The 26,824-nt window shown below is 51.0% G+C and overlaps 1 protein-coding gene across 1 annotated transcript; it reads right to left on the bottom strand.

The window, feature by feature from the left end:
* Positions 1–760: 760 nt before the first annotated feature.
* vps8 (VPS8 subunit of CORVET complex) lies at positions 761–25,839 on the bottom strand. The gene is given in 46 exon segments (XM_084667825.1): positions 761–1,824; positions 4,314–4,394; positions 4,944–4,997; positions 5,681–5,849; positions 6,068–6,237; positions 7,313–7,393; positions 7,702–7,784; positions 8,003–8,084; positions 8,184–8,293; positions 8,296–8,350; positions 8,520–8,609; positions 8,779–8,923; positions 9,856–9,902; positions 10,153–10,242; positions 10,317–10,415; positions 10,691–10,775; positions 11,625–11,707; positions 12,484–12,540; positions 12,799–12,918; positions 13,039–13,110; positions 13,499–13,618; positions 15,335–15,407; positions 15,518–15,560; positions 15,662–15,713; positions 16,479–16,568; positions 16,699–16,921; positions 17,601–17,647; positions 18,028–18,117; positions 18,233–18,279; positions 18,422–18,512; positions 18,852–18,887; positions 19,060–19,134; positions 19,820–19,990; positions 20,711–20,791; positions 20,928–21,035; positions 21,223–21,282; positions 22,013–22,166; positions 23,228–23,295; positions 23,538–23,624; positions 23,770–23,894; positions 24,364–24,418; positions 24,537–24,569; positions 24,668–24,764; positions 24,861–24,991; positions 25,100–25,168; positions 25,511–25,839. Coding segments are annotated over 46 exon segments (4,224 nt in total). The 5' UTR covers positions 25,592–25,839; the 3' UTR covers positions 761–1,680.
* Between the last annotated feature and the right edge of the window lie 985 nt (positions 25,840–26,824).

The raw sequence follows: 26,824 nt of genomic DNA, 5'->3' as shown, positions 1-26,824 counted from the left end.
TCCTAGAGAGTACATCGGTACACAATTTCCATCCCTCCATTTATTTGTCCTCTCCGCCAACCTTTCCCCTCTCACTCGCTTACTCTCCATATCCCCCCCCCCCGCTCTCTCCTTCACTAGATGTAATCAGCCAGGCAGGCCCTTCAGAGAGAAGCCTCCAGAGGTTAATTAACTTATTCATATTCTCTCTTTCTCTATTGCCTCCCTCCCTCTCTCTGTCTTTCATAGCTTACTCACACACACACACACACACACACCTTTAGTTAGGGATAAAGAAGTACTGTTACAAAGGAGTGTGTGTATGTGTGGGTCTGGAGTGCAGGGAAGATGTAACATGGAGGAAAATGGGTGCTGGATACACTTACACATGATCCTGTCAAACGTCCTGTGTACGCGTGTGTCTGTATGTGTGTGTGTGTCTGTGTTTGCACATTACAGGTCTTTCCAGATGACGATAACGAGGGTGAGTCGTCAAGAGAAGCAGAGTTGAGGATCAGCCTCGACCTTTTGTCATCATTTACTTATGACCCCCACACACACACACACACACACACACACACTCACAACAACCTTTTATGCATTGACAACAACAAATCTTAGGCTGAGTGTTCCATAATCAAAAAGCAGACCGCCCGATCCATGTTGTCTGTGTGAACCTACCAGAGGGTCCAGGGATCTAAGCAAAGGGGTCTAGGCATGACCTTAAACAAAGTGAATAGCCACCTATACTCCAGCTGACAGGAACAGCCAAGAGCCATCGTTCAACATCAGAAAGGTGTTTATTGTTTATGCACAGACAGACGCCACCAGATGCATGGGAGCAGGGGCTGAACTTCACGGGCAGGTACACGTGGTAGTGTTTTCTATACACGACACAGACCCATCCAGCTGCATGGCTGCTCTGAGAGGATCCACGAGGTGATGGGAGACGTGACGTGGGCGCTCATCCACGGAAGGAGAGGATCTAGGAGCGGAGGAAGGAGATGATGTCGTATTGAAAGGAGGTGATCTACTGAAAGGAGGTGATCTACTGAAAGGGAGGTGATCTACTGAAAGGGAGGTGATCTACTGAAAGGGAGGTGATCTACTGAAAGGAGGTGATCTACTGAAAGGGAGGTGATCTACTGAAAGGAGGTGATCTACTGAAAGGGAGGTGATCGAGGTGATCTACTGAAAGGGAGGTGATCTACTGAAAGGGAGGTGATCTACTGAAAGGGAGGTGATCTACTGAAAGGGAGGGGATCGAGGTGATCTACTGAAGATGGGCTCCGGGAGCTGATGATGGAGGTGTTCAAGCAGGGGATCTACTACAGGAGGTGATGCAGGATTCAGGAGGTGATCCAGGAGCTCCTGGAGACTAAGGAGTGGACGTAGATGATGACGTAACAGGTGAATTAGGGGGTGTGATGAGGAAGGTCGAGCGAAGGGTGATGGAGGAGATGATGTGGAGGGGATTTAAAGGCGGTGTGCGACCAAGTCTCGGGAGCCGAGTCTCTTTTTAAGATGGTCGACACTGGTCGACGCACACGGAGCGGCTCGTGCTTTGACAACCGACGTTGCATCATCACGCAGGGAAATGAACCAATAGCAACATCGGGGTCGACGTCATGTGTTCCGGGCATTCCCGACCCTGGAACAGCTGCTGGCGGGGAGACTCGGCCCTCCGCCGGCCCACGGCTGCTACTCCTCGACCAATGGCGGAGGGGACAGCTTGAGCAGGAAGTTCTCGCTGTGGAAGATGCTTCCTGTTCCTGGCTGGACGGGGTTCAGCAGCCCCGCCTTCTCGTTGCCGTGGCACTGAGAGAGCTCCGAGAGGATGGCCAGCTGAAAGGGAAGGAGAAGAAGAAGTGAGAGGAGAATGAAGGAGGAGACAGGAGTAGGAAGGAAGGGAGGAGACAGGAGAGTAAAGGAGGAGGGGAGGAGACAAGAGAAGGAAGGAGGAGAGGAGACAGGAGAGTAAAGGAGGAGAGGAGGAGACGAGAGAAGGAAGGAGGAGAGGAGACAGGAGAGTAAAGGAGGAGACGAGGAGACGAGAGAAGGAAGGAGGAGAGGAGACAGGAGAGTAAAGGAGGAGGGGAGGAGACAAGAGAAGGAAGGAGGAGAGGAGACAGGAGAGTAAAGGAGGAGACGAGGAGACGAGAGAAGGAAGGAGGAGAGGAGACAGGAGAGTAAAGGAGGAGGGGAGGAGACAAGAGAAGGAAGGAGGAGAGGAGACAGGAGAGTAAAGATGAGGGGAGAGAAGGAAGAGAAGAGGTGAATGTGTGTGTGTCGGGTAAAAAGCTGCTAACGATTTTGAGCACAGTCAAAGCACCTCACCACTGACAGATAAGTGTTTATGCGAGGTAAACACAAACACACCCGCATGCACACACACCTCTTAAAAGCCTGTTAGAATTTAATTAAAAAGCTCAGAAGTTTGAACATGCCCTGTTAACCAAATAGGCTAACAGCTAACCCCACCAAGCAGTGAGAGGCAGTGTCTGTGTGTGTCTGTGTGTGTCTGTGTGTGTCTGTGTGTGTGTGTTTGATGGATGATGTAGCTGCAGTGGACACTGAAAGGGGGAGAGGGGGGGGGGGGCTGTCCTGTTTTCCATGTGGGATATTTTGGGAGACGGGGGAGGAGGAGGAGGGGAGGGGGAGGAGGCGGGGGCGAAGGGAGCATAAGAGGAGGATATGTAAATACATAAGAGATCATTCCTCCCATGCAGTAGACTAGCTCATTTTACTGAGGCGGAGACAGACAATCACACACACACACACGCAAACAGCTTAAAGCAGTCTTCCTAACACCACCATGTGGAAAGTCACATGGAACTGGCTGTGCCTTGCGTGCGTGCGCGTGTGTGTGTGTGTGTGTGTGTGTGTGTGTAAGATAGAGACTGAATATACAAGGCAGTTCAGCCTAGAGGATAAAGCCTGGCTTTCATATCACTCATGCTAACGCTCTTAAGACCCCAGACAGATGTTAGTTAGAGGGATACCCTGTGTCCATGTGTGTGTGTGTGTGTGGGTGCCTATGTGTGTGTGAGATCACATCTGTTGGAAGGTTTTTTTCTCAAGAAAGATTAGGGTCAAAGTCAAATCACAATCGTCAAAGTTACACGTCTTGCCCGTCTGTGTGTGTGTGTGTGTGTGTGTGTGTGTGCCTGAGTGTGTGATAGCTGAATCTGAAGAGGTTCCAAAGGAAAAAACACTGGCCTATGAACGAGTAAGGAAGGAGGAAGTCAGGGTAAGACAAAGAGGAAGAGTGGCCTAAAGAGAGAGAGGGGACGAGAGAGAAGAGAGAGAGGGGACGAGAGAGAAGAGACAGAGGGGACGAGAAGAGAGAGAGGGGACGAGAGAGAAGAGAGAGAGGGGACGAGAGAGAAGAGAGAGAGGGGACGAGAAAAGAGAGAGGGGACGAGAGAGAAGAGAGAGAGGGGACGAGAAGAGAGAGAGGGGACGAGAGAGAAGAGAGAGAGGGGACGATAAGAGAGAGAGGGGACGAGAAGAGAGAGAGGGGACGAGAAGAGAGAGAGGGGACGAGAAAGAAGAGAGAGAGGGGACGAGAGAGAAGAGAGAGAGGGGACGAGAAAAGAGAGAGGGGACGAGAGAGAAGAGAGAGAGGGGACGAGAAGAGAGAGAGGGGACGAGAGAGAAGAGAGAGAGGGGACGATAAGAGAGAGAGGGGACGAGAAGAGAGAGAGGGGACGAGAAGAGAGAGAGAGGACGAGAGAGAAGAGAGAGAGGGGACAAGAGAGATGGGACGAGAGAGAAGAGAGAGGGGACGAGAGAGAAGAGAGAGAGGGGACGAGAGAGAAGAGAGAGAGGGGACGAGAGAGAAGAGAGAGAGGGGACGAGAGAGAAGAGAGAGGGGGGACGAGAGAGATGAGAGGAGAAAAAGATTGAGGGGGGGAGGGGAAAGAGAGGAGAAAGAAACTGAAGGAGAGGGAGGGGATTTTCCACGGCCTAGAATGATCTCATGCTAGAGAAAGCTCAAAGCTTTCAATCAGTAAGTCGTGAGTGTGTGCGAGTGTGTGTGTGTCACACTGTCAAACTCTCCTTTCACGCTATGATTGCAGTGGAACTGAGGGAAAGTCCTATTTCAGACTAGCCCCTCTCCTTTCACCTCCCTCTCTCCCTCCCCTCCCTCCCTCCCTCCCTCCCTCCCTCCCTCCCTCCCTCCCTCCCTCCCTCCCTCCCTCCCTCCCTCCCTCCCTCCCTCCCTCCCTCCCTCCCTCCCTCCCTCCCTCCCTCCCTCCCTCCCTCCCTCCCTCCCTCCCTCCCTCCCTCCCTCCCTCCCTCCCTCCCTCCCTCCCTCCCTCCCTCCCTACCCTGGAGGGGCCTCTGTAGAGGCAGCGGAGCTGGTCCCACGACTGGCTCTGTTGGGGGTCCAGGGTCGTCTCTGCCAAACCCTGCAACACAGCAAAGCACCCTGGGTAAATCTGCAACGCCGCAAAGCACCCTGGGTATTCTGTCCTAGTTGTCAAATGGCAGCTAGCCTGGAGAGGAGAGCAGTTGGGACAGTCTGACTGGCTGGTTGCCAGAAGCCTGCTGATATTTAGCTCCAATAGCCTGATGCTCTGTGCTGTGATGGGTTCGATTCATTCAAGACCAGACTCGAGGTTTGTCAAAAGTCGTTTCGTTTGATGTACTCACTAGACGTGACTTGACTGAACAAGGGATGGAGGGAGGGGGAAAACAGAAAGAAAGAGAAGACAGAGCAGAGAGACAAATCCGGGGTGAGGGAAAGGATTTGATGAGAGTGAGGGTGGGGAGGGAGGGTGGAAAGAATCATTGTAACAGTCACGGCCCGGTGTGCTTGTTTATTTTCCCTTATTTATTTATTGACTCACTTACTGGGGTCTGATTTAAATAAGCCACTTACATGCCTTTTTAGACTGGTTGGCGGTTGGCTTCCCCTCAACCTGACAGGGAACAACACAAACATCCCCTCCCCTTACCTTTTCCCCATGAGCCACAGCTCCCGCGTCCCTGTGTGTGGATGTGACTGTGGTCTGGATTGGCCCGAGGGAGAGAGATCCAGAGAGACCCGACGTGAGAGAAGAACACACGGGTCAGACATGGAGTCGTTAACACTGGGACTTCCAGGAGCAGAGTACCCCCTCACGAGCCACACCAGGCTGCCAGACCGCCGAACAGAACTGCACCGTTCGAGAGACCCTATATGCCCTAACCAACAAGAGGTTTGAAGAATCCTTCTGAATTGTGTACTTCTTTTGTGGTTTACTATTTCGTTTGCGATATGATAACAAGGAAACCTGTGTGAGGATCTGAAGAGCAGCCAGACTAGGCTAATCGCTAACAGATAAAAGATAACATACACCATGGAACGACGTAGGCCAAGCATTACAACACAGAGTAAATTAAATATTTAATTAATAATGCAAGATTCTACAAAATATAGCCTAAGTATAGGCAGAAATTATATTCAAACGTCCTTTATTTGGTATCAAGTACTAACGGCATCTCTGCGGTCACTGGGACCCTGGTGGAAGGTGTAATGGTTTCGTAAAAACATGTTTGCCTTTGTTTTAGCACCTTCTAGATCTCAGAGCTTCTTTTGACAAATTTGGGGGAAAGGTCCTGGATAAGTGTGTAGCATTTCTTCAAACAGAGTTCTTTGCTTTTGAAAACACCGAACGGTCTTGGAGACGGTCTTGGAGACGATGCCACTCACCTGGGCCAAGGAAGCAGTGCGACCCCTCCCGGTGTCCGTGGCGACCCTGTCCCCGCCCCTCCCTCCCTGATTGGACGTGCACTTGTAGCAGCTCCACCCCTGGAGCCTCTCTCCCGACAGGCCACTCCCCTTCCTCTGCAGGCACTGGCAGTGGTACAGGTGGCCACAGCTACACACACACACACACACACAGTGTAGTTAGAACTGATTTGAATCCATTAAATGTTTGGGTGGGTGTGTATGCATGCGTGAGTTTGTATGGATGTGTGTGTGTGTATGCGTGATTGTGTCTGTGGGTATGAATGTGTGTGTGAGAGTGTGTGTGAATGTGTGTGTGGGAGTGTGTGGGAGCGTGTGTGTGTGTGTGTGTGTGTGTGTGTGTCCGACCTGAAGATGATGATCTCCTCTGGGGAGTCGTGGCGTCTCTTGTACTGCTGCAGGCAGATGTTGCAGTGGTCGTGTCGGGGGTGGAGCCCCCTGCTGACGGCAGCACGCAGGTGCGACAGGGACCAGTGGAGGTCGTGGTTCAACAGGCTGGTGGTGGTCTCCAGCAGAGTCTGGTAGAGGGGGAGTGGGGGGGGGGGAGTAAGTAAGGAGGGAGGGAGGGAGGAAGGGAGGGAGGGGCGGAGGAGAAATAGCGGGAGACAAAGGTGGAGAGAAGCGGGCAGAGGGGGACGACAGTGCATGGCCCCCACCTCCCACCCTCCCTTCCCACTCACACACACACACACAGACAGCCATATTTGTGCTTTTTCCTTTTTACTCCAGCTGTTCTGTCTGAGCTCATTGTTTTTGTGAGTGTGCGCGTATGTATGAGAGAGGTGTGTGTGTGTGAGAGAGAGAGTTGTGTGTGTGTGTCTACTAAATCAAATACTCCACCTCATTTCACACCATTTCATCAGTTATATTGACAGTGTGGCGTGTGAGGGTAAGACTGAGCTGGAGAATAATGTGTGAACACACACGCACACACACACACATTCACAGGAAACTGAACTGAGGTGATTTAAAGCGAAGGCAGCATCTTTTGAGAGCAGCGAGAAAAAAAGAGCAAGATAGAGAAAGAGGGAGGGGGGGGGGCACATGAAACCCTCCCTCCCTCTCTCTCTCTCTCTCACTCACTCACTCACACACACACACACACACACACACACACTTCTCTGTCTCTCACACACACCACTCCTCATCACACACCTCTCCATTCCTCTCTCTCAATCTCACACTTTTCACTTTACTCCTTCACCCGCCTCCACTTATTTCTTCCCGTCTCACACACTCAAACATAAAGCCCTCTATTACTACCTCGCGCTCCCTCTCTCCCTGCCACACACTTCTCTCTTGCTAACACACACACACCCCTAAGCATGGGGGGGGGGGGGGGGGCGGGGGGGGGGGAGCAAGCCTGGGCAATCTGGAGTCTCTGTGGTTTAATTAATCTACATTGTGAGACAGAGCACACAGACACACAAAACAGGACCACAAGTCCAGTCCTGCCGGAGAGTCCACTGTAACGGGTCAGTCCAGCCTTCTGAGGAACGGAGCTGCCCAGAAGGCGTGCGTGCGTGTGTGTGGGGAGGGGGGGTGGGGGGGCAGAAGGAGGGAGAGAAGGACCAAACACGAACCCCTCCCTACCTGTTCATAGTTGAATGTCTCCAGCATTCCCAGGATGAGGCCTTGGATTTCAGCCAGCTTGCCTTTCCCATACACCGGGTCCTGTCACACACACACAGAGAGAGAGAGACAGAACAGCGTTAGCAGGGAGGCTAACCCTTGTGTGTGGGTGTGTGTGTGTGTGCACTCCTGTGTGTGTGTGTGTGAGCAGACTGCACAGCCGTAAAGGTCAGCTGAAGATGGGGGATATGTGGTAATACTGGAGGTCATCGGATGGTATTTCTTATCTGTGTCGGCCTGTCAGTCAGTCCAGTCTGCCATCCCGTTGCTGACACACTCACACTGGCAAAAACCTCCCTGTGTGCGTGCGTGCGTGTGCGTGGTGTGTGTGCGGAGAACAGAGGAAGAACCTGGAGGATGCGTTGGATGATGGCTGGCAGGGAGATGAAGCTGCTCATGCTGTTCAGAACCTTCATGGTGAGCTCCTTCAACGCTGGGAGGAAAACCACACAGACACACACGCCCGCACGCCCACGTGAACACACGCGCACACACACGTACACACACACAAAGGGAAAGTAGAGCAGTTGGCTAGTGTGTGTGCAGACTCCTTTGAGATCTTGAATCCCCTCAAGTGAAGACAGTACTTTTAATGCTTTGGAAAAACAAGAGCTAGTGTGTGTGTGTGAGAGTGTGTGGGTGTGTGTTCACCTTCTGAGGTGTTCCTGGTATCTGGTCCCTTCAGGAGTGTCTGTGGAGACATCATGGCCTCTAGCAGAGGAAACCACAGCACCTGGACAGACAGAAGAGGTTAGAACGCACACACAGCAGTTACAGAAGACACACTCTGCACACACACACACACACAAACACACACACGATGCACACACACCTCTCTCTGTTGCTGGTTGAGGTTGTGGGAGCAGCGGTCACTCAAGGCGATGATGTCACTCAGGGCCAACTCGATTCTCTGCAGGGGTGGCTCCTCCCCCTCCCCCTCCCCTCCCCCCCCTCCTCCTCCCCCCCAGGGGTGAGGCTGCTCAGCCTCTCCTTCAGGGTCTGCCCACAACAACACAGCAACGCAACAGAAACATATCAGAGAAGAAACACAGAGCGAGTCAGCATCTGCATTAGGAAGTAGGTATATTCCTGTTTGTGTTTTTCTACCACCAGGCAGGCGTGTTTGGGTTGTGACGAGAGGGCATGTGTGTGTGTGTGTGTGTCTTACCTTGAGCAGGACCTTGAATGCTCCTTGGGCGTCGCCCTTCTTCTCCAGCAGGTAGGCTGTGGCCGAGTGGTGCTGATGCTGCTCTGTTACCTAGGAGACGCCCGGGGAAACAGAATCACACCTCCCATCATCGTCGGCGGACGGACACACACACGCACACTCTCCCTCCTCAAAATGCTGGGAGGTGAAGCCCCACCCACCCACACACACACACACACAGACACACACACACACTTAGAGTTGGCCTGGCGGCTGATACCTGTATGGCTTCCTCCAGACGGTAGTCCTGGGAGGTCTGGAGGAAGGAGGTGAGCTCCCGGGGGTTGAAGCGGCACAGCAGCCCGATGAGGAGCTCGTGGAGGTCGGGCTCCAGCCCCACGACAGCCTGGGGATGAGGGCCTTCTCTGGAGGTCCCACAAAGAGAGAGAGAACCCTGTCATCATTACCAACAACACTGATGTAAGGAAGGACTGCAGGAGAGAGAGATACATTATGGATTGGAAAGAGCGAGCGAGTGAGAGCGAGAGCGAGAGCGAGAGCGAGAGAGAGAGAGCGAGAGAGAGAGCGAGAGCGAGAGCGAGAGCGAGAGAGAGAGAGCGAGAGAGAGATGAAGAGAGAACAGGACGGGGAGAGAGGGGGAGGGAGACGAGAAAAAGAGCGAGAGCAGATAAGGGAGGAGGGTCCATGAGAGGAGGAGGGAGGAGGAGGGCGAACAGGAGACGAGTATGAGAGCAGAGTGGCTTATCTCTTCAGAGCCAGAGGGGGGAAAGGTGTGTTCTCTGAAGGCCACTGTAGGTCAGTCCACATGACAAGTCAACAAGCACACACAGACTAATGGAGACCCTGAGGGAGAAAAACACATACACTCACAGACACACACACACACACTCACAGACACACGTCTATACACACACAGCAACACTCACAGAGACACACACACACACACAAACAGATAGACGCACACTTCTCACATGCACACACGCGTGCACACACACTGTGTGCATGTGAGACGTGGGTGTGCATGGTACAGTGTGTGTGTGTGTGTTTTAAACCATGTTGGCCTTGAAATCTGTCTAATTTTCTCCTTCATTAAATTGTTTGTTCAAGAGACTGACAAGTGGGAGTTAAGCAAGCAGAACATTGATTTACTTTTACACACACACACGCACGCACGCACACACACACACACCTGTATTGATTTCCCCTGACAGACTTTGAGAAGCGCTGTTCAGCCACACGTCAGTGGAGCATGAGAGAACTGGACTGGATGGTATGTGTTTATCCAGCTACCCATGAAACACAACCAGTCAAAGAGCACACACACACACACACACACCTTGGGTCCAGAAGGCATCGAAGGAACTGATACACCAGATGTTCCTCCTATTGAGAGAGAGAGAGACAGATGAGAAAGAGAGAGAGAGAGAGAGAGACAGATGAGAAGAGAGAGAGAGAGAGAGAGAGAGAGAGAGAGAGAGAGAGAGAGAGAGAGAGAGAGAGAGAGAGAGAGAGAGAGAGAAACTAATCAAAGGAGGAGTATACGTTGAGTGTGTCTCTAAATTGTTGCTCCTTACGTATTTATCAGGTAGCGTGTTATGTGTTCATAATCTAATATAACAATGGCATTTCTGACCTGTAGGCTGATGATGATTGGCCGGATCTCTTCCAGGAAGTGAGCAGCCACCAGATCGGCTGACTTACTGGGATCAATGATCACCAGCTCCTGGAACAACAGGAGGGAAAGATTCAAGAAACTGAGAAGTGTGAGTATTTATACAGTGTGTTTGTGACTCTTACCTGGATGTGCTGTAGTGTGTTGTCCCAGACACACTGCCTCTCCTCTGGGCTGTAACCAGGCATGGACAACAGGTTGTGGATGTAGTTGAATATCTCTTCCTGTCACACACACACACACACACACACATACACAAGTGAGACACTGAGAGAGATACAAAAGATTGACAGAGCAGGAGAGGAACAGAGAGAGGGAGAGATAGTTAGAGTAAGCAAAAGAGGGAGATAGAATGTTTGTGTGTGTGTGTGTGTGTGTGTGTGTGTGAGAGTGAGTGAGTGAGTGAGTGAGTGAGTGAGTGAGTGAGTGAGTGAGTGAGTGAGTGAGTGAGTGAGTGAGAGAGAGAGAGAGAGAGAGTGAGAGAGGGAGAGAGTGTTACCTTTCTAAGAGGATCTCTTAGGTAGCAGTCTATGATCTTATCATACATGTGCTTCTGCTCATACAGGAACTCACAGATCTGGTAGCTGTAACACAGAACACTGATGACCAGATGAACCAGTAGGAACAAATAAAACACATGAATCAATCAACTCCTCTTCCTAATTTATAGACCCATTTACCACACTATATTGTACCTATCACTATCATTGACAACTATCATACACAACTATCGCTATCATACACAACTATTATTGAAATCAACAACGTCAGGTCATTCATATGATGCACTGTATCCCAAATGTTGAGCCAGTGGATCTTGTTTGGATAGGCCTAATGATGTCACTTGTACCCACATCTGGTCACACAAGACTGTCTCACCAAAAAAATCTCACCAAAAACATTAAAAACCTGGCTGCAAATATAGCTCAAACGTAAAGAGGATCTTAAATCCCAGCAGCAAGCAGGAGAAGGGACTGGTAGCTAGCAGGAGAAGGGAAGGGTAGCTAGCAGGAGAAGGGACGGGTAGCTAGCAGGAGAAGGGACGGGTAGCTAGCAGGATAGAATGTTTTAACACCCCGTGTCCTGGCTAAGGCATTTCAGTTAACAAGAACTGAGGACAGTAGTCTTGAGGACGTGAACACATTTCTTAGCTACCTAGCGATGGTAGTATGTTTAGATGACTTTGTAATTCTGCCATTTACATCTTAATATTGTCATCCAAATAATGACCAATGTAGCTAGCTAGATTTCTAGATTGCCATATTAAACTGTACCTATATTGTGATACTTTGAATAAGTATGTGTGTCTATGATGATGTGGGCCAATAGTTTCAGAGTTCTGGCCAATACTTTAGAAAATCTAGTGGCCCAGGTGATAAGTGGCCAAATCACCGAAATGGCAATCCTCCCACACTCCCTGATTGGCTACTTACAACTCTGCCTTCTCCGCCAGGCCCAGTAACCTTGTCTCGTCAAACTGGACCACGCCCCCAACCTGCAGCAACTCCAACAGCACCTAGGAACAGCAAGCCATCACTCACATGATCTGGTGTGTGTGTGTGTGGAGGGACTATGAGTGTGTGTATCACTGGAAAAGTGTGACCAAAAAAACAGGTGACAAAGCTGATTTAATGTTTGAATCAGGATTTCCTTTATCAATAAAATGCCTGCAAGCTAACTAACAGCAATCTAAAGTAGAAACTTTATTTTAATTTCAGATCAGTTTCCACTTTAGATCAGGGAATTTTGTCAGGTAATGAATGACCACATTTACTGAGAATCTATGTGGATGCGCAGGAATATCTCGGATCAAACTATGAAAAGGTGTTACCTGTGCGTGCGCACAAACTGCAATTACACTAACACCGAATCCACTAACATCTTAATCACCAGCTGCATCACAGGCACTGTACTACTGTTATTAAAAACTAAAAACTGTTTCATGTGGTAAGTTATGGTTCGTGAAAATCTTCAAAAGAAAGGAAATTCAAATGAGCACCTCAACCTCTAACTCGACTGGTGCTTTGATTTGTACAGTACGGTAGACCTCCAGTCCTGGAACAGGTGTAACAACTGCGTACTGGAAGAAACCTGGTTTGTGCATTGTCTAACTTTCCAGTCCACCTGCAACCTTCTCATCAATATATTATTTTAGTCTCGTTTAGACTCGGTTTATTTTCGTTTTGTCATCCACATGGAGAAAAGGCTGTTGGCATATATTTTCCATCACAATTTTCATTGTAAACTGAATACTGGTGCGTGCGTGTGTGTGTGTGTATTCGTGTCTGATACCTGCTGTCTCTCTGTGTGTCTGGAGTCATCATCAGGACTGCAGAGAAACTCCAGAACCTGGGGTTCCAAACAGAACAGGAACATTCCAGATGATTACACCAGAGAACAGTGGAAGTCTCTGCTCCAAGAGCTGTCTTGAAGCAGATATTTATAGGAGGTGTTAACTAACCTCATAGGGGAGACCCAATCAACACACTCACACCCTGCACCACACAGACACACACTTCCGGGATAGGAGGATGGAGTTCAATCAAATTGCAAAAAAAAAAAAAAAAAAAATCTATACTTCCTGTGGTCAGGGCTCTGAATGGATACCTGGTCAAACAGCTTCCTGTTGACGAAGAGTGTGTTGTCTGGCTTGGCGAGCTGGCGGGCCAGGAAGGTGAAAAGACAGCCCACCTGAGAGGGGGTGAAGTCCGCGTTCTCCACCATCACCTGGGGGTGGGGAGGGGGGTCGACATCGTACACTCTTTACACACACACACACACACACACAAACACACACACACACAGTATTGGAGACAAAGAGAGGAGGCAGAGGCAGCCCTCTCTTACCTTCAGCAGAATGTCTACTATCCTCTGCTGGTACTCCAGGGCCTGCTTGTCATTCTGGAAGTCCTCGAAGGTCTGCACACCGCGGCAGGAACGGAGGGAGGAGACAAATAGAGGAGACCATGTGATGATGGCACGTTTCAGGAGGGTCTCGCGCACACACGCACACAAAAGCACACCCACCCGCCCCCCTGCACAGAGAAACACTTTGACACACACAGAGTAATTAAAAGGGTTCGCTTTGAAGCAGCATTGATTGGAAATGCGAGATGGAAATTCAGGGTCCACCTGGGAATCAAACAGTTGCTTTTCCACACAAACCGAGGGTTTTGATTGGCTACGAGGTCTGATTGCTGACTGCTGATTGGTTGGCCTGGACGATTGGCGTTCTAGCTGGCCTATGAGAGCTGCTCGCTACCTGTCCCTGGGGTGTTTCCTGCGGTACGTCCTGGGCGTGGCTCACCAGCGCGAGGACGTTGAGGAACTCGCGGGTGTCGAAATGGAGCAGTGTGCGCACGTAGGGGTACACCTCCTCTTCCTGTGGGCCCTCCGACGAGTGGAGACGGATGAGAAATTCAAACACCTGGGAGGTGACACGCACACACTACATTTGAATCTACTGAACAAGCATCATGGTATCATACTCAAACCTCGCCCCAATAGAAGGCAGGTTTCCATGGATACCAAATTCTGTTGCCTTCTGACCCGCCCCATGCAGTGGTTGCCGTGGTATTGAGGATGGGTGAGTGATGACAGAGAGAGACAGAGAGGGACAGAGAGAGAGAGTTATAGAGGGAGAGAAAGGGATGCAATTGTCTTCCATTCCTATGGAGGACAATGGAGCTGCTCTCTCTCTGTAATCATCATCATCGCATACTCCGAGGGCTGCACTGTGGAATGGAGGAGTGTGTGTGGTGTGTGTGTGTGTTTGTGGAGAAGGGTTGGGTGGAGGGTGTGTGTGTGTGGAGGAAGGGGGTGGGTGGGTGGAGGTGTTTGTGTGTGTGGAGGAGGGGGTGGGTGGAGGAGAGCGCGCGTGTGTGTGTGTGGAGGAGGGGGTGGGTGGGTCAGCACAGATGCACTGCCCCCTTGCTTCCACTCCACTCTCCCACCTCATAATTATGGATGATTAGTGTACCTTTCAGCGACAAAGGGATTGTGTGTGTGTGTGTGTGTGTGTGTATGAGTGAAGGATGAAACCATCCGTCTCTCTCTTTGAACATTTACCTCCATCGTTCAGGATTTCATTATTACAATAGATCAAACAACACAGCACCCGCCCCCCCCACACATACACACACATTTAGGTAGATAATGATACAGAAGAAGGGAGAGAGACACACACACACAGACAAACAGACAGATAGAAATGCAGGAAGGCAGTAGAAAAACTAACAGGGAGAGAGCAATAGAGAAAGAGAGACAGAAAGAGAGAGACAGAAAGAGAGAGACAGAGAGAGAGAGACAGACATATAGAGAGAGACAGATACAGAGAGACATAAAGAGAGAGACAGATAGAGAGACAGATAGAGAGAGACAGATAGAGAGAGACAGATAGAGAGAGACAGATAGAGAGAGACAGATAGAGAGAGACAGATAGAGAGAGACAGATAGAGAGAGACAGATAGAGAGAGACAGATAGAGAGAGACAGAGAGAGAGAGACAGACATATAGAGAGAGACAGATACAGAGAGACATAAAGAGAGAGACAGATAGAGAGACAGATAGAGAGAGACAGATACAGAGAGACAGACAGATAGAGAGACAGATAGAGAGAGACAGATACAGAGAGACAGACAGATAGAGAGACAGATAGAGAGACATAAAGAGAGAGACAAATAGAGAGACAGAAAGAGAGAGGACTCAACCCAGGCAACATTCCCAGTTTTCCCAGACCAGGATGGTTTCAGTGAGCTTTAGTCTCCATTGAACGGAGACGGTGACAAAGAAAGGGAATGATGCCCTAGCAACGATAGCTAGGGTAGGCTAAGATTGTGTGTGTGTGACTGTGTATTTGTGTGTGTGTGTGTGTTAAGACCAACCCCGCCCATTTCCATGGTTATAATTAGTCATTCACAATATGGAAATTCCTCACACAAACCCCTCCAAACCCCCCCCCCCCCCCAACGAACACCCCCCCCCATAGACCCAAACCCTGAGACACGCACAAACCCTCAACCCCCCCCCCCCCCCCCAACACACACCCCTAAAGACTGCGACCCTAGACTGGCGCCAACAAACAGGCTTGACTCAAACACACGCACACACACACACACACACACACACAGACAAAGGGATGTACCTGGTTCTTGACTTGGGGCACCAGGTCTTCTGGGATGTCCCCCAGAGGATACGCTCGTCCTGCTAGACAGCAGCTGGACACACAGGAGACGCAGTGAGAGAGAGAGAGAGAGAGAGAGAGAGAGAGAGAGAGAGAGAGAGAGAGAGTGTGCATGTGTTTGATTGGGTGTACATGTGAGCCTACCTTATGTAAACCAACAGCTTGTTGCCCATCACCACTTGTTCATCTGCGAGACAGGGAGCGAGAGAGAAACAAACCTTTTACAAAACTACAGCTTCCCGGAGAACTGCACATTAGGAATTCTGGGTAGCATAGTGTCCTGCCTACCTGTGAGAACCTTGCCTTCCTTCAGTGGTGGGCCAATCACCTGAAAGAGTTTCTGTAAAACAGGAAGCACAATAATAATCAACAACAAATAACAGTAAGTGATGGAAGATCTACAGTAGCTGTCAACCTCAACAGATGATGGAGGAGAGGAGGAGACGAGGTGAGGAGATGAGGAAAAGGAGACAAGGAGATGAGGCGAGGAGACAAGGAGACCACAAAGCTGTTATGAACCTGTCAGTTCGGCTCCTTCGGGGCCTTTTCATCCAGGCAGCTCAGGACTGGACGTAATGTGTAAGAGTGTGTGTGTGTGTGTTTGTGAGAACTAGTGTGTGTGTGAGTGCATGTGAAAGAGGTGAGGAGAGCCACCTGTGACATTTTGAACACAATACATCAACCCCCAGCTCCCTCCCTCCCTCCCTCCCTCCCTCCCTCCCTCCCTCCCTCCCTCCCTCCCTCCCTCCCTCCCTCCCTCCCTCCCTCCCTCCCTCCCTCCCTCCCTCCCTCCCTCCCTCCCTCCCTCCCTCCCTCCCTCCCTCCCTCCCTCCCTCCCTCCCTCCCTCCCTCCCTCCCTCCCTCCCTCCCTCCCTCCCTCCCTCCCTCCCTCCCTCCCTCCCTCCCTCCCTCCCTCCCTCCCTCCCTCCCTCCCTGTCTTTCATCTGGGTCCAGAACACCGGACACACTCTTTCATCTCCCTCTAATGGGGATCAACACTCACTCACACACTCACACACACACACAAAGGCAGGCATACAGAAAGACGCGGGCACACACGCACCTCGCGGACCCAGGCGCACACAAACGCACACGCGGCTCCTACCTCCAGAGGGTTAATGTAGTCGTTCATCCCACTGTTGAACACGTAGATCATGGCGTCATAGAGCTGATGATCCCAGCACATCTTCACCACCTGCTCCACACACACACACACACACACACAAACACACACACACGGTGTACACCGTCGGTCCGCAAACACCATCGAGCACGAGGAGTGCTCGGCCAACGGACTCGGACACACACACGCCACCCCGCCCGACCTGCTGGATGTCCAGGCTGGTGACGTCCATGTGGACCAGACAGCACTCCAGGCTGTCCATCATGCCGTTGCCCTGGTAGTGGTGGAGCAGGTCTCTCATGACGGCGGCGGTCACGCAGCCCAGCCGCTCGCTGACGATGTAGGGCTCCAGGCTCTCCAGGAAGACGCCGCGGGCCACCACGTTCTCCGCCAGGCGGCCGTACACCTGCTCGAACAGCAGGTCCCTGGAGACACGGACGCAGGTCGGTGGGGACCACCAGCGCACAGCGGGGGGGGGGACGCAGAAAGGCTCTTTCTTTCTTTCTCTCTCCTCTCTTTCCTTCTCCCCTCTCTCTCTCTTTTTTTCTCTCTGTCTCTCTCCATCTCGTGCCTCTTTCTTGCCTCTCTCTCTTTCTCCCCCTCTCGGCGCACGCCCTTTCACCAAACTCTTGCAGCGGTGTATTGAAGAAGAGGTGCTCAAAAGAATGGGCAAACCCACACACGCACACAAACACACACGCACGACTAAGGGATCAACTCATAACATGCACATCTATTTCATATGGGGACGGGGGAGAGCCAAAGACCAGAGAGAAAGAATGGTGTTGATGTTTTACATCCAGTCAGGACAGCGTTGATGTTTCTGTGCTTTAGTAACACTGCCCTCAAGGGACTCTCTCACACACACACACACTTCACTGAAGTACACACACTACCCAATTTAGAGACAGACTGCTAAGGGCTTTTGTCATTCGTTTTCCTATCCAAGGAGGAGCAAGAGTGTCTGTGAGTTAACTGTGTGTGTGTGTGTGTGTGAGAGTGAGTGAGTGAGTGAGTGAGTGAGTGAGAGAGAGAGAGAGAGAGAGAGAGAGAGAGAGAGAGAGAGAGCGAGCATGTGCGTGTGCGTGTGTGTGTTTCCCTCACGTTCTCTGCAGCAGGAGACAGTAATCCACCATGACAGGCACCACGTCCTGGGGGCGGAGAGGCGGAGAAGGACAGAAGGAGAGAGAAAGAGAGAGAAAAAGAGAGAGAAAAGCAGATAAACAAACAGCCAGGGAGCAGAGGGGAGAGACGAGTCCACAGGGGAGGAGAGACACATCCTCGGAAGAGAGACGGGTTTTATAAGGTTCGGCTCATCAAGTTCCATTTTACACAACTATAAAATGGAAGTATGATTATGGTTGTTTATGTTCCTGTGGTCACTTTCGACTGAGGCAAGTCGGACGATATACCGTAATGGCATCGTTAACTGTGATTCTAGAAGGTTATTGCCGTCTATGAACCTAGTAGGTCAGGGTTATGTATGACTACAGTTCTACGGTGTTGCATCTTTATTTACGGTGAACCATACCAGGAAGTGTTGCTCCATAATCTGGATCTTGCCCTGCTCTGGACACTTCTTCAACGAACGCTCCACGAACTGGAGAAGAACCTCCACCATCTGAGGGGGGGGTAGAGGGGGGGGGGGGGGGGTAAGCTTCAGGGGAGAACAGGGAGGTAGTCTCGGGCAGAAGAGAGGATGGATCGACTCAAATCTCTCCATCCCTCCGTCTCACCTTATCAGCCACCACTGCTTTTCTTTTGGCCGGGTCTCCGAACAGCCCTGGAGAGACACCACACACACACACACACACACACACAGCGTTAAACACGACAGGCTCTGGACCTCGCGTGCCTCGTTAGTCTTGGGTGGGTGTACAGGGTTTCCTAGAGGGTTCCAGACCGCTTTCCGAGAAGGTACTGACCCAGGACGGCCTTGGCGGTTCCCTCGTGGAAGGACCAGGCCAGAGAGAGAGCCTCCAGGAACCTCTCCTGCTTCAACAGGAAGTCCACACGCTGGGGAGGACGGGCGAGGAGAGATAAGAGAGAGAGAGAGAGAGAGAGTCAGAGAGAGAGAGAGAGAGAGAGAGAGAGAGAGAGAGAGAGAGAGAGTCAGAGAGAGAGAGAGAGAGAGAGAAGGAAGGAGTAGGCGAGCAATGGAGATACAGAGAGAAAGAGAGAGCAAGAGATTAAACAGTGAGAGGAAAGAGAGAGTACAATGGAGGTAGTGTTGTGTATGTTGGACGCACCATTGTTTCTGACACATAGGTGACACACTTGACCACTGAGCCAGACCACTGACAGACAGACAAACAAAAAGACAGACAGACAGACAGACAGACAAACAGACATTACCTCTCTCCAGTTCCTCAGAGTCATGATATGGGCCGACTGTGAAAAGAGAACGATGTGATCACACTGATGCAGGAAACAGTAAGACACACTGCTCATCCCCACACTCAGGCATTACGCATGGATGCCAGAGAGCTGGCCGATCAGAACACCAGACCAGATGAGCCGATAGCACTCTGGAGTACATCAAACATACGCACGCAGACATTACCTTAGTTCCCAGGTAGACAGTCTGTCCAGCATAGCTGGACACTGATTGGTAGCAGGCCTTCTCTCCGACTAGGGCCTGAAACGCACACAGTTAGCGCGGCAACACACTCGCACAAGTGTCCTTGACACTGAATCACTATGAGGACTCGAAAGTGGTGTGTGCGTGTCAGAGAGAGAGACAGAGAGACAGCAACTCTGCCTGGTAAGTGACATACTCAACAGGATATGACATCACAAACAAAAAGAGGCAGGGTAGAATCATGGGTGAAACCCTGCCTCCTGATTAGACACTTAACGTCCCCATTGAAGAAACAGTCTCGCCCCTGCTCTGGAAGTTTGGTCTGGTCCGCTGGGAACACCAGACTGGTTTAGTTCATTATGGGTCAAAGTTTAGGGGGGTCAAATTATTCGTCTGTGCTGTGGGAGATGTAGAGATATGTCATTTTTTATAGAATCAAATTGCAGTTTGGAGATTCCTGGACATTTCCTGTTTAATAGAGGAGACTGATTCTTCAGGGGAGAATCACTTCAGTGACCCCAGAACTGACCCTGACCCTACACCACCAGAGCTGACCTGTGTTGACCTCAACCCTCTCTCTGACCCACCGCCCCCACAGAGCGAAACGGCGTTGGCCTACCTGACCCCTTACCCACGACCCTCGCCATCATTCCTCCCTCTACGCCTGACCCTCTCTCTCTGACCTCTCTGACCTCTCTGCAGCCTCCCCCTGACCCCTCGACCTTTAACCCCGCGCCCTCACCAGTGCCTGACTGACGTTGCCCCCCGTGGCCAGCGATTTAAAGTGGCTGCTGTTGTAGACCAGCTGCACCTCTGCCAGGTCCAGGCACTCCAGCAGCTCCTGGCTGGGCCGGTCCACCACCTGCAGCTGCTCCCCGCTGTTCAGCAGCACCAGGGTCCTGGAGTTGATCCACTAGAGGACGGAGGACGGAGGGGGGGGGGGAGAGGGAGAGAGAAGGAGAGGTAAAGGGTGAGAGATAATGGGAGAGTGAGAGAGATAAAGGAAGAAGGAGAGACCCGGATGGAGAGAGAGACAGATGAGAGAGAGAGAGAGAGAGAGAGAGAGAGAGAGATAGAGAGAGATGAGAGAGAGAGAGAGAGAGAGAGAGAGAGAGAGAGAGATAGAGAGAGATGAGAGAGAGAGAGAGAGAGAGAGAGAGAGAGAGAGAGAGAGAGAGAGAGAGAGAGAGAGAGAGAGAGAGAGAGAGAGAGAGAGAGAGAGAGAGAGAGAGAGAGAGAGAGAGAGAGAGAGAGAGAGAGAGAGAGAGAGAGAGAGAGAGAGAGAGAGAGAGAGAGAGAGAGAGAGAGAGAGAGAGAGAGAGAGAGAGAGAGGAGAAGGAAGGAGTAGGCGAGCAATGGATATACAGAGAGAAAGAGACAGCAAGAGATTAAACAGTGAGAGGAAAGAGAGAGTACAATGGAGGTAGTGTTTTGTATGTACAGCAAAACGTTTAGGAAACCAAGAAAATGTGTCGATGAAGAAAGAGGAATGAGAGGAGGGGAGACATAAGGAGAGGTGTGCGAGATGAACGACAGAGGAGCAGGAGCAGAGCGAAGGGCGGAGCAGACCATCAGGCCAGCAAACGACAGCAGTATCGCCCACACGGGAAACGACTCGCTAACGACCACTTACGCTCAGACTGATGATGTCACAGTTGAGGTGCAGCTGTCTCTGTTTGATGACATGGATGGTCCCTGACTCCTCTTTCTTCACCTGAGGATGACAAACACACACACACACACACGCACCATCAAACCAACAGTTCAACACCGTGATCTCCACACACACACATTTACACCTTCTGGATCAAAGATGAGGATCTGGACAGGAAGTGTGTGTGTGTGCGTACCAGCAGGAAGTGGACGGTGTCCCCTCTGCAGAAGGCCAGGATGGGGTTAACCACCTTCTGGATGGGGACGTACTGCCAGGCTAGCTGTGGAACACTGGTGGGGTCCGTCTGAACACGACAACAACATTACTGTCATCAAGAACAATATCCCGAGCATCAACGCACTTTTAAAAAAATCCTACGGCAGTATGTCTGCCCCTTTTCTCCCCTTTAAAGAGCAGATTGTACCATAGTAGAGATGAGAGTGAGAGAGAGACTGGGAGTTGGGGAGAGAGGGAGAGAGAGAGACACACACCTTGCCATAGGGAAAAGTCATCCACACTTTGAGTGACGGCTTAAGTCCAATCACCAGGATCTGAGGGAGACAGCAGAGTTCAGTTCATCCACACAGAATGACTACTTCTGTTTTGAATATGAGTATATCTTTTTTACATTACATTAGTGCATACTAGTGTGTTGAATGTAGTGGGGTAGTGTGTAGGATGTAGGGCATAGATTGTTATGTATAGCGTGCATTACGTAGTGTGTAGAATGTAGTGGGGTAGTGTGTAGAATGTAGGGCATAGATTGTAATGTATAGTGTGCATAACGTAGTGTGTCCAATGCACAGTGTAGAATGTACAATGCAGATCGTAGAATGCAGTGTGTCGTGCGTAGAATGGAGTGGGTAGTGCGCGGAACGTAATGTGTAGAATGTATTAGTGGGTAGCGCGTTGAACGCAGCGCGTCGAAAGTGGTGTGTAGAATGCAGTGTGTAGACTGTAGTGTGCAGTGTGCAGTGTGTAGACTGTAGTGTGCAGTGTGTAGACTGTAGTGTGCAGTGTGCAGTGTGTAGACTGTAGTGTGCAGTGTGTAGACTGTAGTGTGCAGTGTGCAGTGTGCAGTGTGTAGACTGTAGTGTGCAGTGTGTAGACTGTAGTGTGCAGTGTGCAGTGTGTAGACTGTAGTGTGCAGTGTGTAGACTGTAGTGTGCAGTGTGCAGTGTGTATACTGTAGTGTGCAGTGTGTAGACTGTAGTGTGCAGTGTGTAGACTGTAGTGTGCAGTGTGTAGACTGTAGTGTGCAGTGTGCAGTGTGTAGCGTACCTTAGTGAGTGAGGCCATGGCCAGCAGGGAGTACTGTGTGATGGGGTGCTCTCGGAGGTCTGGGGGGGTGTGGAGGGGCTCCACACAGCACACCTCCCCCTTAGAGCCACTGAAGAGACAGCGAGAATCACAGGTACGCATCCCCATCACTCTCCTGGAGGGGGAGGAGACATGGAGGGAGGGAGAGGGGAGAGGGGGAGAGGGGAGAGAGGGGGAGAGAGAGGGGGACAGGAGAGGAGAGAGAGAGAGAGAGAGAGAGAGAGAGAGAGAGAGAGAGAGAGAGAGAGAGGAGGAGAGGAGAGGAGAGGGAGAGGGGGAGAGGGGGAGAGGAGAGGAGGGGGAAGAGGAGAGGGAGAGAGAGAGGAGAGGGGGAGGGAGAGCGAGAGCGAGAGGTAGAGAAGGGGAGAGGAGAGGGGGAGGGAGAGGAGAGGGGAAGAGAGGATAAAGAGGGAGGGAGAGAGGAGAGGGGGGAGGAAAAAAAGAGGGAGAGAGAGAGGGAGACAGGATAGAGGGGGAGGGAAAAAGAGAAAGAGAGTGGCAGCGAGACAGAGAGAAAAAAAGCGAGCGTGAGAGGAAGGAGAGGGAGACAGAAAGAGAGAGAGAGAGAGAGAGAGAGAGAGAGAGAGAGAGAGAGAGAGAGAGAGAGAGAGAGAGAGAGAGAGAGTGTTAGAAGAGACAGAGGGAGAGTAAACATGTTCGGCGACCAGCCTCAGGATAACATTCCCCATCGCCCCATTCCTGTCACTTTCGACAAAGCCAGAGAGAGGGGCGATGAGGACAGGTCATCTCGCAAAAACGAAACGTCGGATGGGACTCGCAAAGAGAACCTCGGCCGTGGAGCGGCAGGGTGAGATCCGACTCAGACACTGGACAACACTCTGATTCACCCTGAAGCAGTTCTCCACTGAGACACACGCACGGCAAACACTCACACACCCACGCAAGCGCGCGCAGCAACAAAGCGTTCTGAACGACGAGAACTCGTCTCGGGATTTCTTGCAAAGAGGCAGTTCATGACCATTCCACCCCATCTCATTACGGCAATGTCCTTCCAGAAACGTCCACGCACTCTGACAGGATGTAGAAAACAACAGCTCCGTCCACAGAGGGAGAGGAGACGCGGCCAGGAGGCTGGAGGAGGAATCGCCGCTGTCCGCGGAGCACCGCTGTTCTCCGGTGGACAGAGGTGGTACTGCAGGCACAGTGGCGTCTCACCTGAAGGCCAGCTCAAACACCGATCCTCCACTGTCGTTACACACGGCGAGGGTGGGGTCATCTGTGAACTGGGGGAGGGAGAGAGAGACAGAGAGAGAGACAGAGAGAGAGAGAGAGAGAGAGAGAGAGAGAGAGAGAGAGAGAGAGAGAGGGAGGGCGAGAGACAGAGACAGAAAGGGAGAGAGGGAGAACAAAATCAGACAGAGCACACGGAGGCCCAAAGACGATCTGAGAAGAGGGGAAGAAGAGAGCGGGGAGCCGGAGGAGAGGATGAAAGAGGTTGCGTACGGAAGGAACAGAGAGGGGTTACCTTGACGTGTAGAATGGCCGTGCCAGGAGGGTGAGCGTCTGTGATGGTCCGCAGCAACTTGCCATTAGCCAGGTCCCACATGGTGATCTACACACACACACACACAACCATAGATCGGAAAAAAAAACAGCCAGCGTAAGCGGCGAGTGGGGGGGGGGGGGGGATCCTTTCCTGGAGGGAGGTGTGGCCATGGCAGTGGGGGCGGGGCTTCAGGCAGTGGGGGCGTGGTTACCTGGCCCTTGGCGAAGCCGCAGAGCAGACGCGTACAGTCGTGGTTGATGCTGAGGGCGGACACGGCTCCATACTCAGCCCCCGTGGCCGTGCTCCCCAGACACAGGCGCAGGGCCTGGTTCAAATCTGAGAAAGGACCGCATTTCCCATCAGGCACCAGTGAGGGATGCCAAAGGTGTCCTCTCTTGACCATAACACTCACTAGCATGAAACCAATGACAGCATGCATGTATGGATGGCCATGCAGCATCAGAAACGCCACTCCAGTTTGACTGGAAACAAGGCGGCGGCGGCAGCATGCTCTTGCACAGAGAGAAAACAGACTGTACCTTTTGCTGTCCATTTAGAAATTGCCCGGACAGACAGAAAGGGTGTGTCAACAACACACGGTTAGCAATCAGACCACTGTATCTCCCAATGAATCTGTCCACCCGCCCATTCATCCAGTCAGTCAGCCAGACAGCCAGTCAATCACTCAGTCAGCCAGCCAGCCAGTCCACACCCCAAGTCCCTCCCCTGCTCATCCCTGCATGCTGTGTCCTGTCCAGTCAATAAATACAGCAGAGTGTGACCTAGTGTTGTGTAACTAACTCACCAAACACCAGTGCCAGACCATGAGACGTCCCCACGACGATGACCCCTGACACCGCCTGCAGACAGAAGATGACAGACAGACAGACAGACACAGACAGACAGGGTGGGTGAAGAGGGGAGGAGTGGAGAGGCCAGGAGAGCTCTGGGATGAAGGTGGAGGAGGGAAACACTTACGACGGCCGTCGGCAGTCCAGCATCTACTCGGTCCTGCGGAACCAAAGAGAAAGCCTGACTTCATGTACGTGTGAATGCGTGTGTGTGTACACACACGTGTGAGGGTGTGCGTGTGCGTGTGTATGACTCACGGCGGCAGAGACGATCTGAGCAGAGATGCCCTTTAGGAGGCTGTGTCTGAGCACCGAGCCGTGCACCGTGGCGTTCAACTCCACTGTCTTCCTCTTCCTGTCCCCCCGCAGACCAGATCAGACGATCACAGAACCAATCACACCACAGGCCTTGCACACATGTGAGTACGGGCAATGATGATGTGTTTCCTACCTTTTGAGGTTGGTACGGTCTCCACTGTCAGAGCTGGCCAATGAGGAGGTCTCGCAGGAGTGTGCGTCAATGTTCTCGGTGTTGAGCAGACAGGTGTCCTCTAGAATGAAAGGTTCCTCCTCTTCCTCCGGCTGGAGAGGAAACAGGAAGTACTGGTGTCACACTGTATCTCGATCAATTTGATGCATCTCTCACAGTACTTTGAGGGTGGATGTCTGTGTTTGGTATTGGGGAGTTACCTCGTTAAGGATGCTCTCCAAAGTGGGGGGTGTATCAACTTGAGGAATGTCGAACTCTTTGTCGTCAATCTGAAGAGAAGATATGAGGGTACAAATGCACTGAAACCTAACATTCTGCAATACCTACCATGCTACAATGTTGTGTGACTTTGGCAACCAAACCCCGGTTGTGGCGCGGTTAGGGTTGTGCTTCACGTAATGTTCACAAAATTCACAACAGGGTTTAGCGAAGTGTATTTTGGGATATGGATTAGCAAACTACTATGAGCTTTTGAATGTTGCACCACGTCACAGAAAATATACTTTTGATTTGATGTCCTTTGATTTGAAGTAATTTTGATGTCTCAGTACTGTAACCAGCCAGCTAGCTAGTTTATTACAATTACACAGCGCTGCTTAAACCAAACCCACCGTGTCTATCTCCATGAGATTGAGCTGGGAGGACGCAGAGACCAGACTCCGAGTGTCTGGAGATTCAGCCGATTCAGACATTTGTAAAAGCTTTGTGGTAATACTCTATCCAATTAAATTAAATCACATTTTAGTAATCAAAAAGGCATTGTTTTTGCCTCTTGCTCGCTGCGACGTTGATGTGTTCCTTGTTTGCAACGGAAGATGACAAGATGTACATTCATTGCGTCTCACCGGGCTTTCCTACGGTGCCCCAAGGTGCCATCTAGCATTCGATTTTCAAGACGGCATCGGCTATTCCTATTGCATGGGAGAGGGGCGGCGTTTGATGGTGTTGATTCATGTAACTGGAGTTGACACGGTTATACAAAACGAATGTTTCTCTTCCTTGTCACGTGCTACGTCACGGTTTCAACGGGGTGCATTTACAGTCGCAACGTTTGCTAGCATTCTACATTACTGTTTACAATGTTCTTGCCACTGTCTATTACTATCCTGAGATCACACGTTCAAATCCTCTCCTTTTTCCTGTACATCACTGTGATAAAAGCGTCCGCTAGATTAAATAAAAAAATGAAGGGGAAAAAAAACCCGTGTGTCTGCTGTTGAACTGTTAACAGGTAGCACACCTTTAAATTCTGCTCCCTTGTGACCGCCAGAGGACAGAAGAAACTCCCACGATTGGACATGGCGGTTTTTAATCTTACTCAAAACCCTTCACAAGCTCGTATGTGTTATCAGTATTGGGTGGTTTGTGTGTTCAGCTGGCTAGTTCATGGTGTGACGACTTCTTCGGACTGAGTCAGTCTTGTCTCAGATTTATAGGTGTCTTGCTAGATTTTATTCACCGTCCCAATGCAATACTCAAATATATCAACTGCATTAAATATATGACAACATTCAATGCAATGCTTTTTGGTGCAATACCACTTCACAAGAGCAGCTACAAGCGAGTGACCTTCACCAAATGCCACTGCTATCAGCCTAATGCTTTGAAAAGGGCACCGTGCCACCATATAGACAGACACACACAAACAGTGAGATGGTCGTGGTGACCAAATGCACAGGAATACACATACTGACACACTCAAACACGAGCAGTCTTATGGGTTATGGCATGGCTCACCCATCTCTTTCATCCCTTTCTGCATGAGCCACCATGCTGGATTCATTCCAACTGGATCCGAAAAGGTCTACTCTGTCGCTTTTAAGGAAATCCTCTTGAAGGCCAGTTAACAATGACATTTTTGTGAGCCAGCAAAAGGCCTCCCTGTCAGAGAGGTCCTAGGCCCAGTTAACCATGAGTTATATTTA

The sequence above is a fragment of the Hypomesus nipponensis genome, chromosome 12 (assembly GCF_054491055.1).
Source record: "Hypomesus nipponensis isolate SF chromosome 12, ASM5449105v1, whole genome shotgun sequence".
NCBI lineage: Eukaryota > Metazoa > Chordata > Actinopteri > Osmeriformes > Osmeridae > Hypomesus > Hypomesus nipponensis.
Note: the sequence above shows the minus strand (reverse complement) of the source record. Positions and strands in the feature narration are given on the sequence as shown.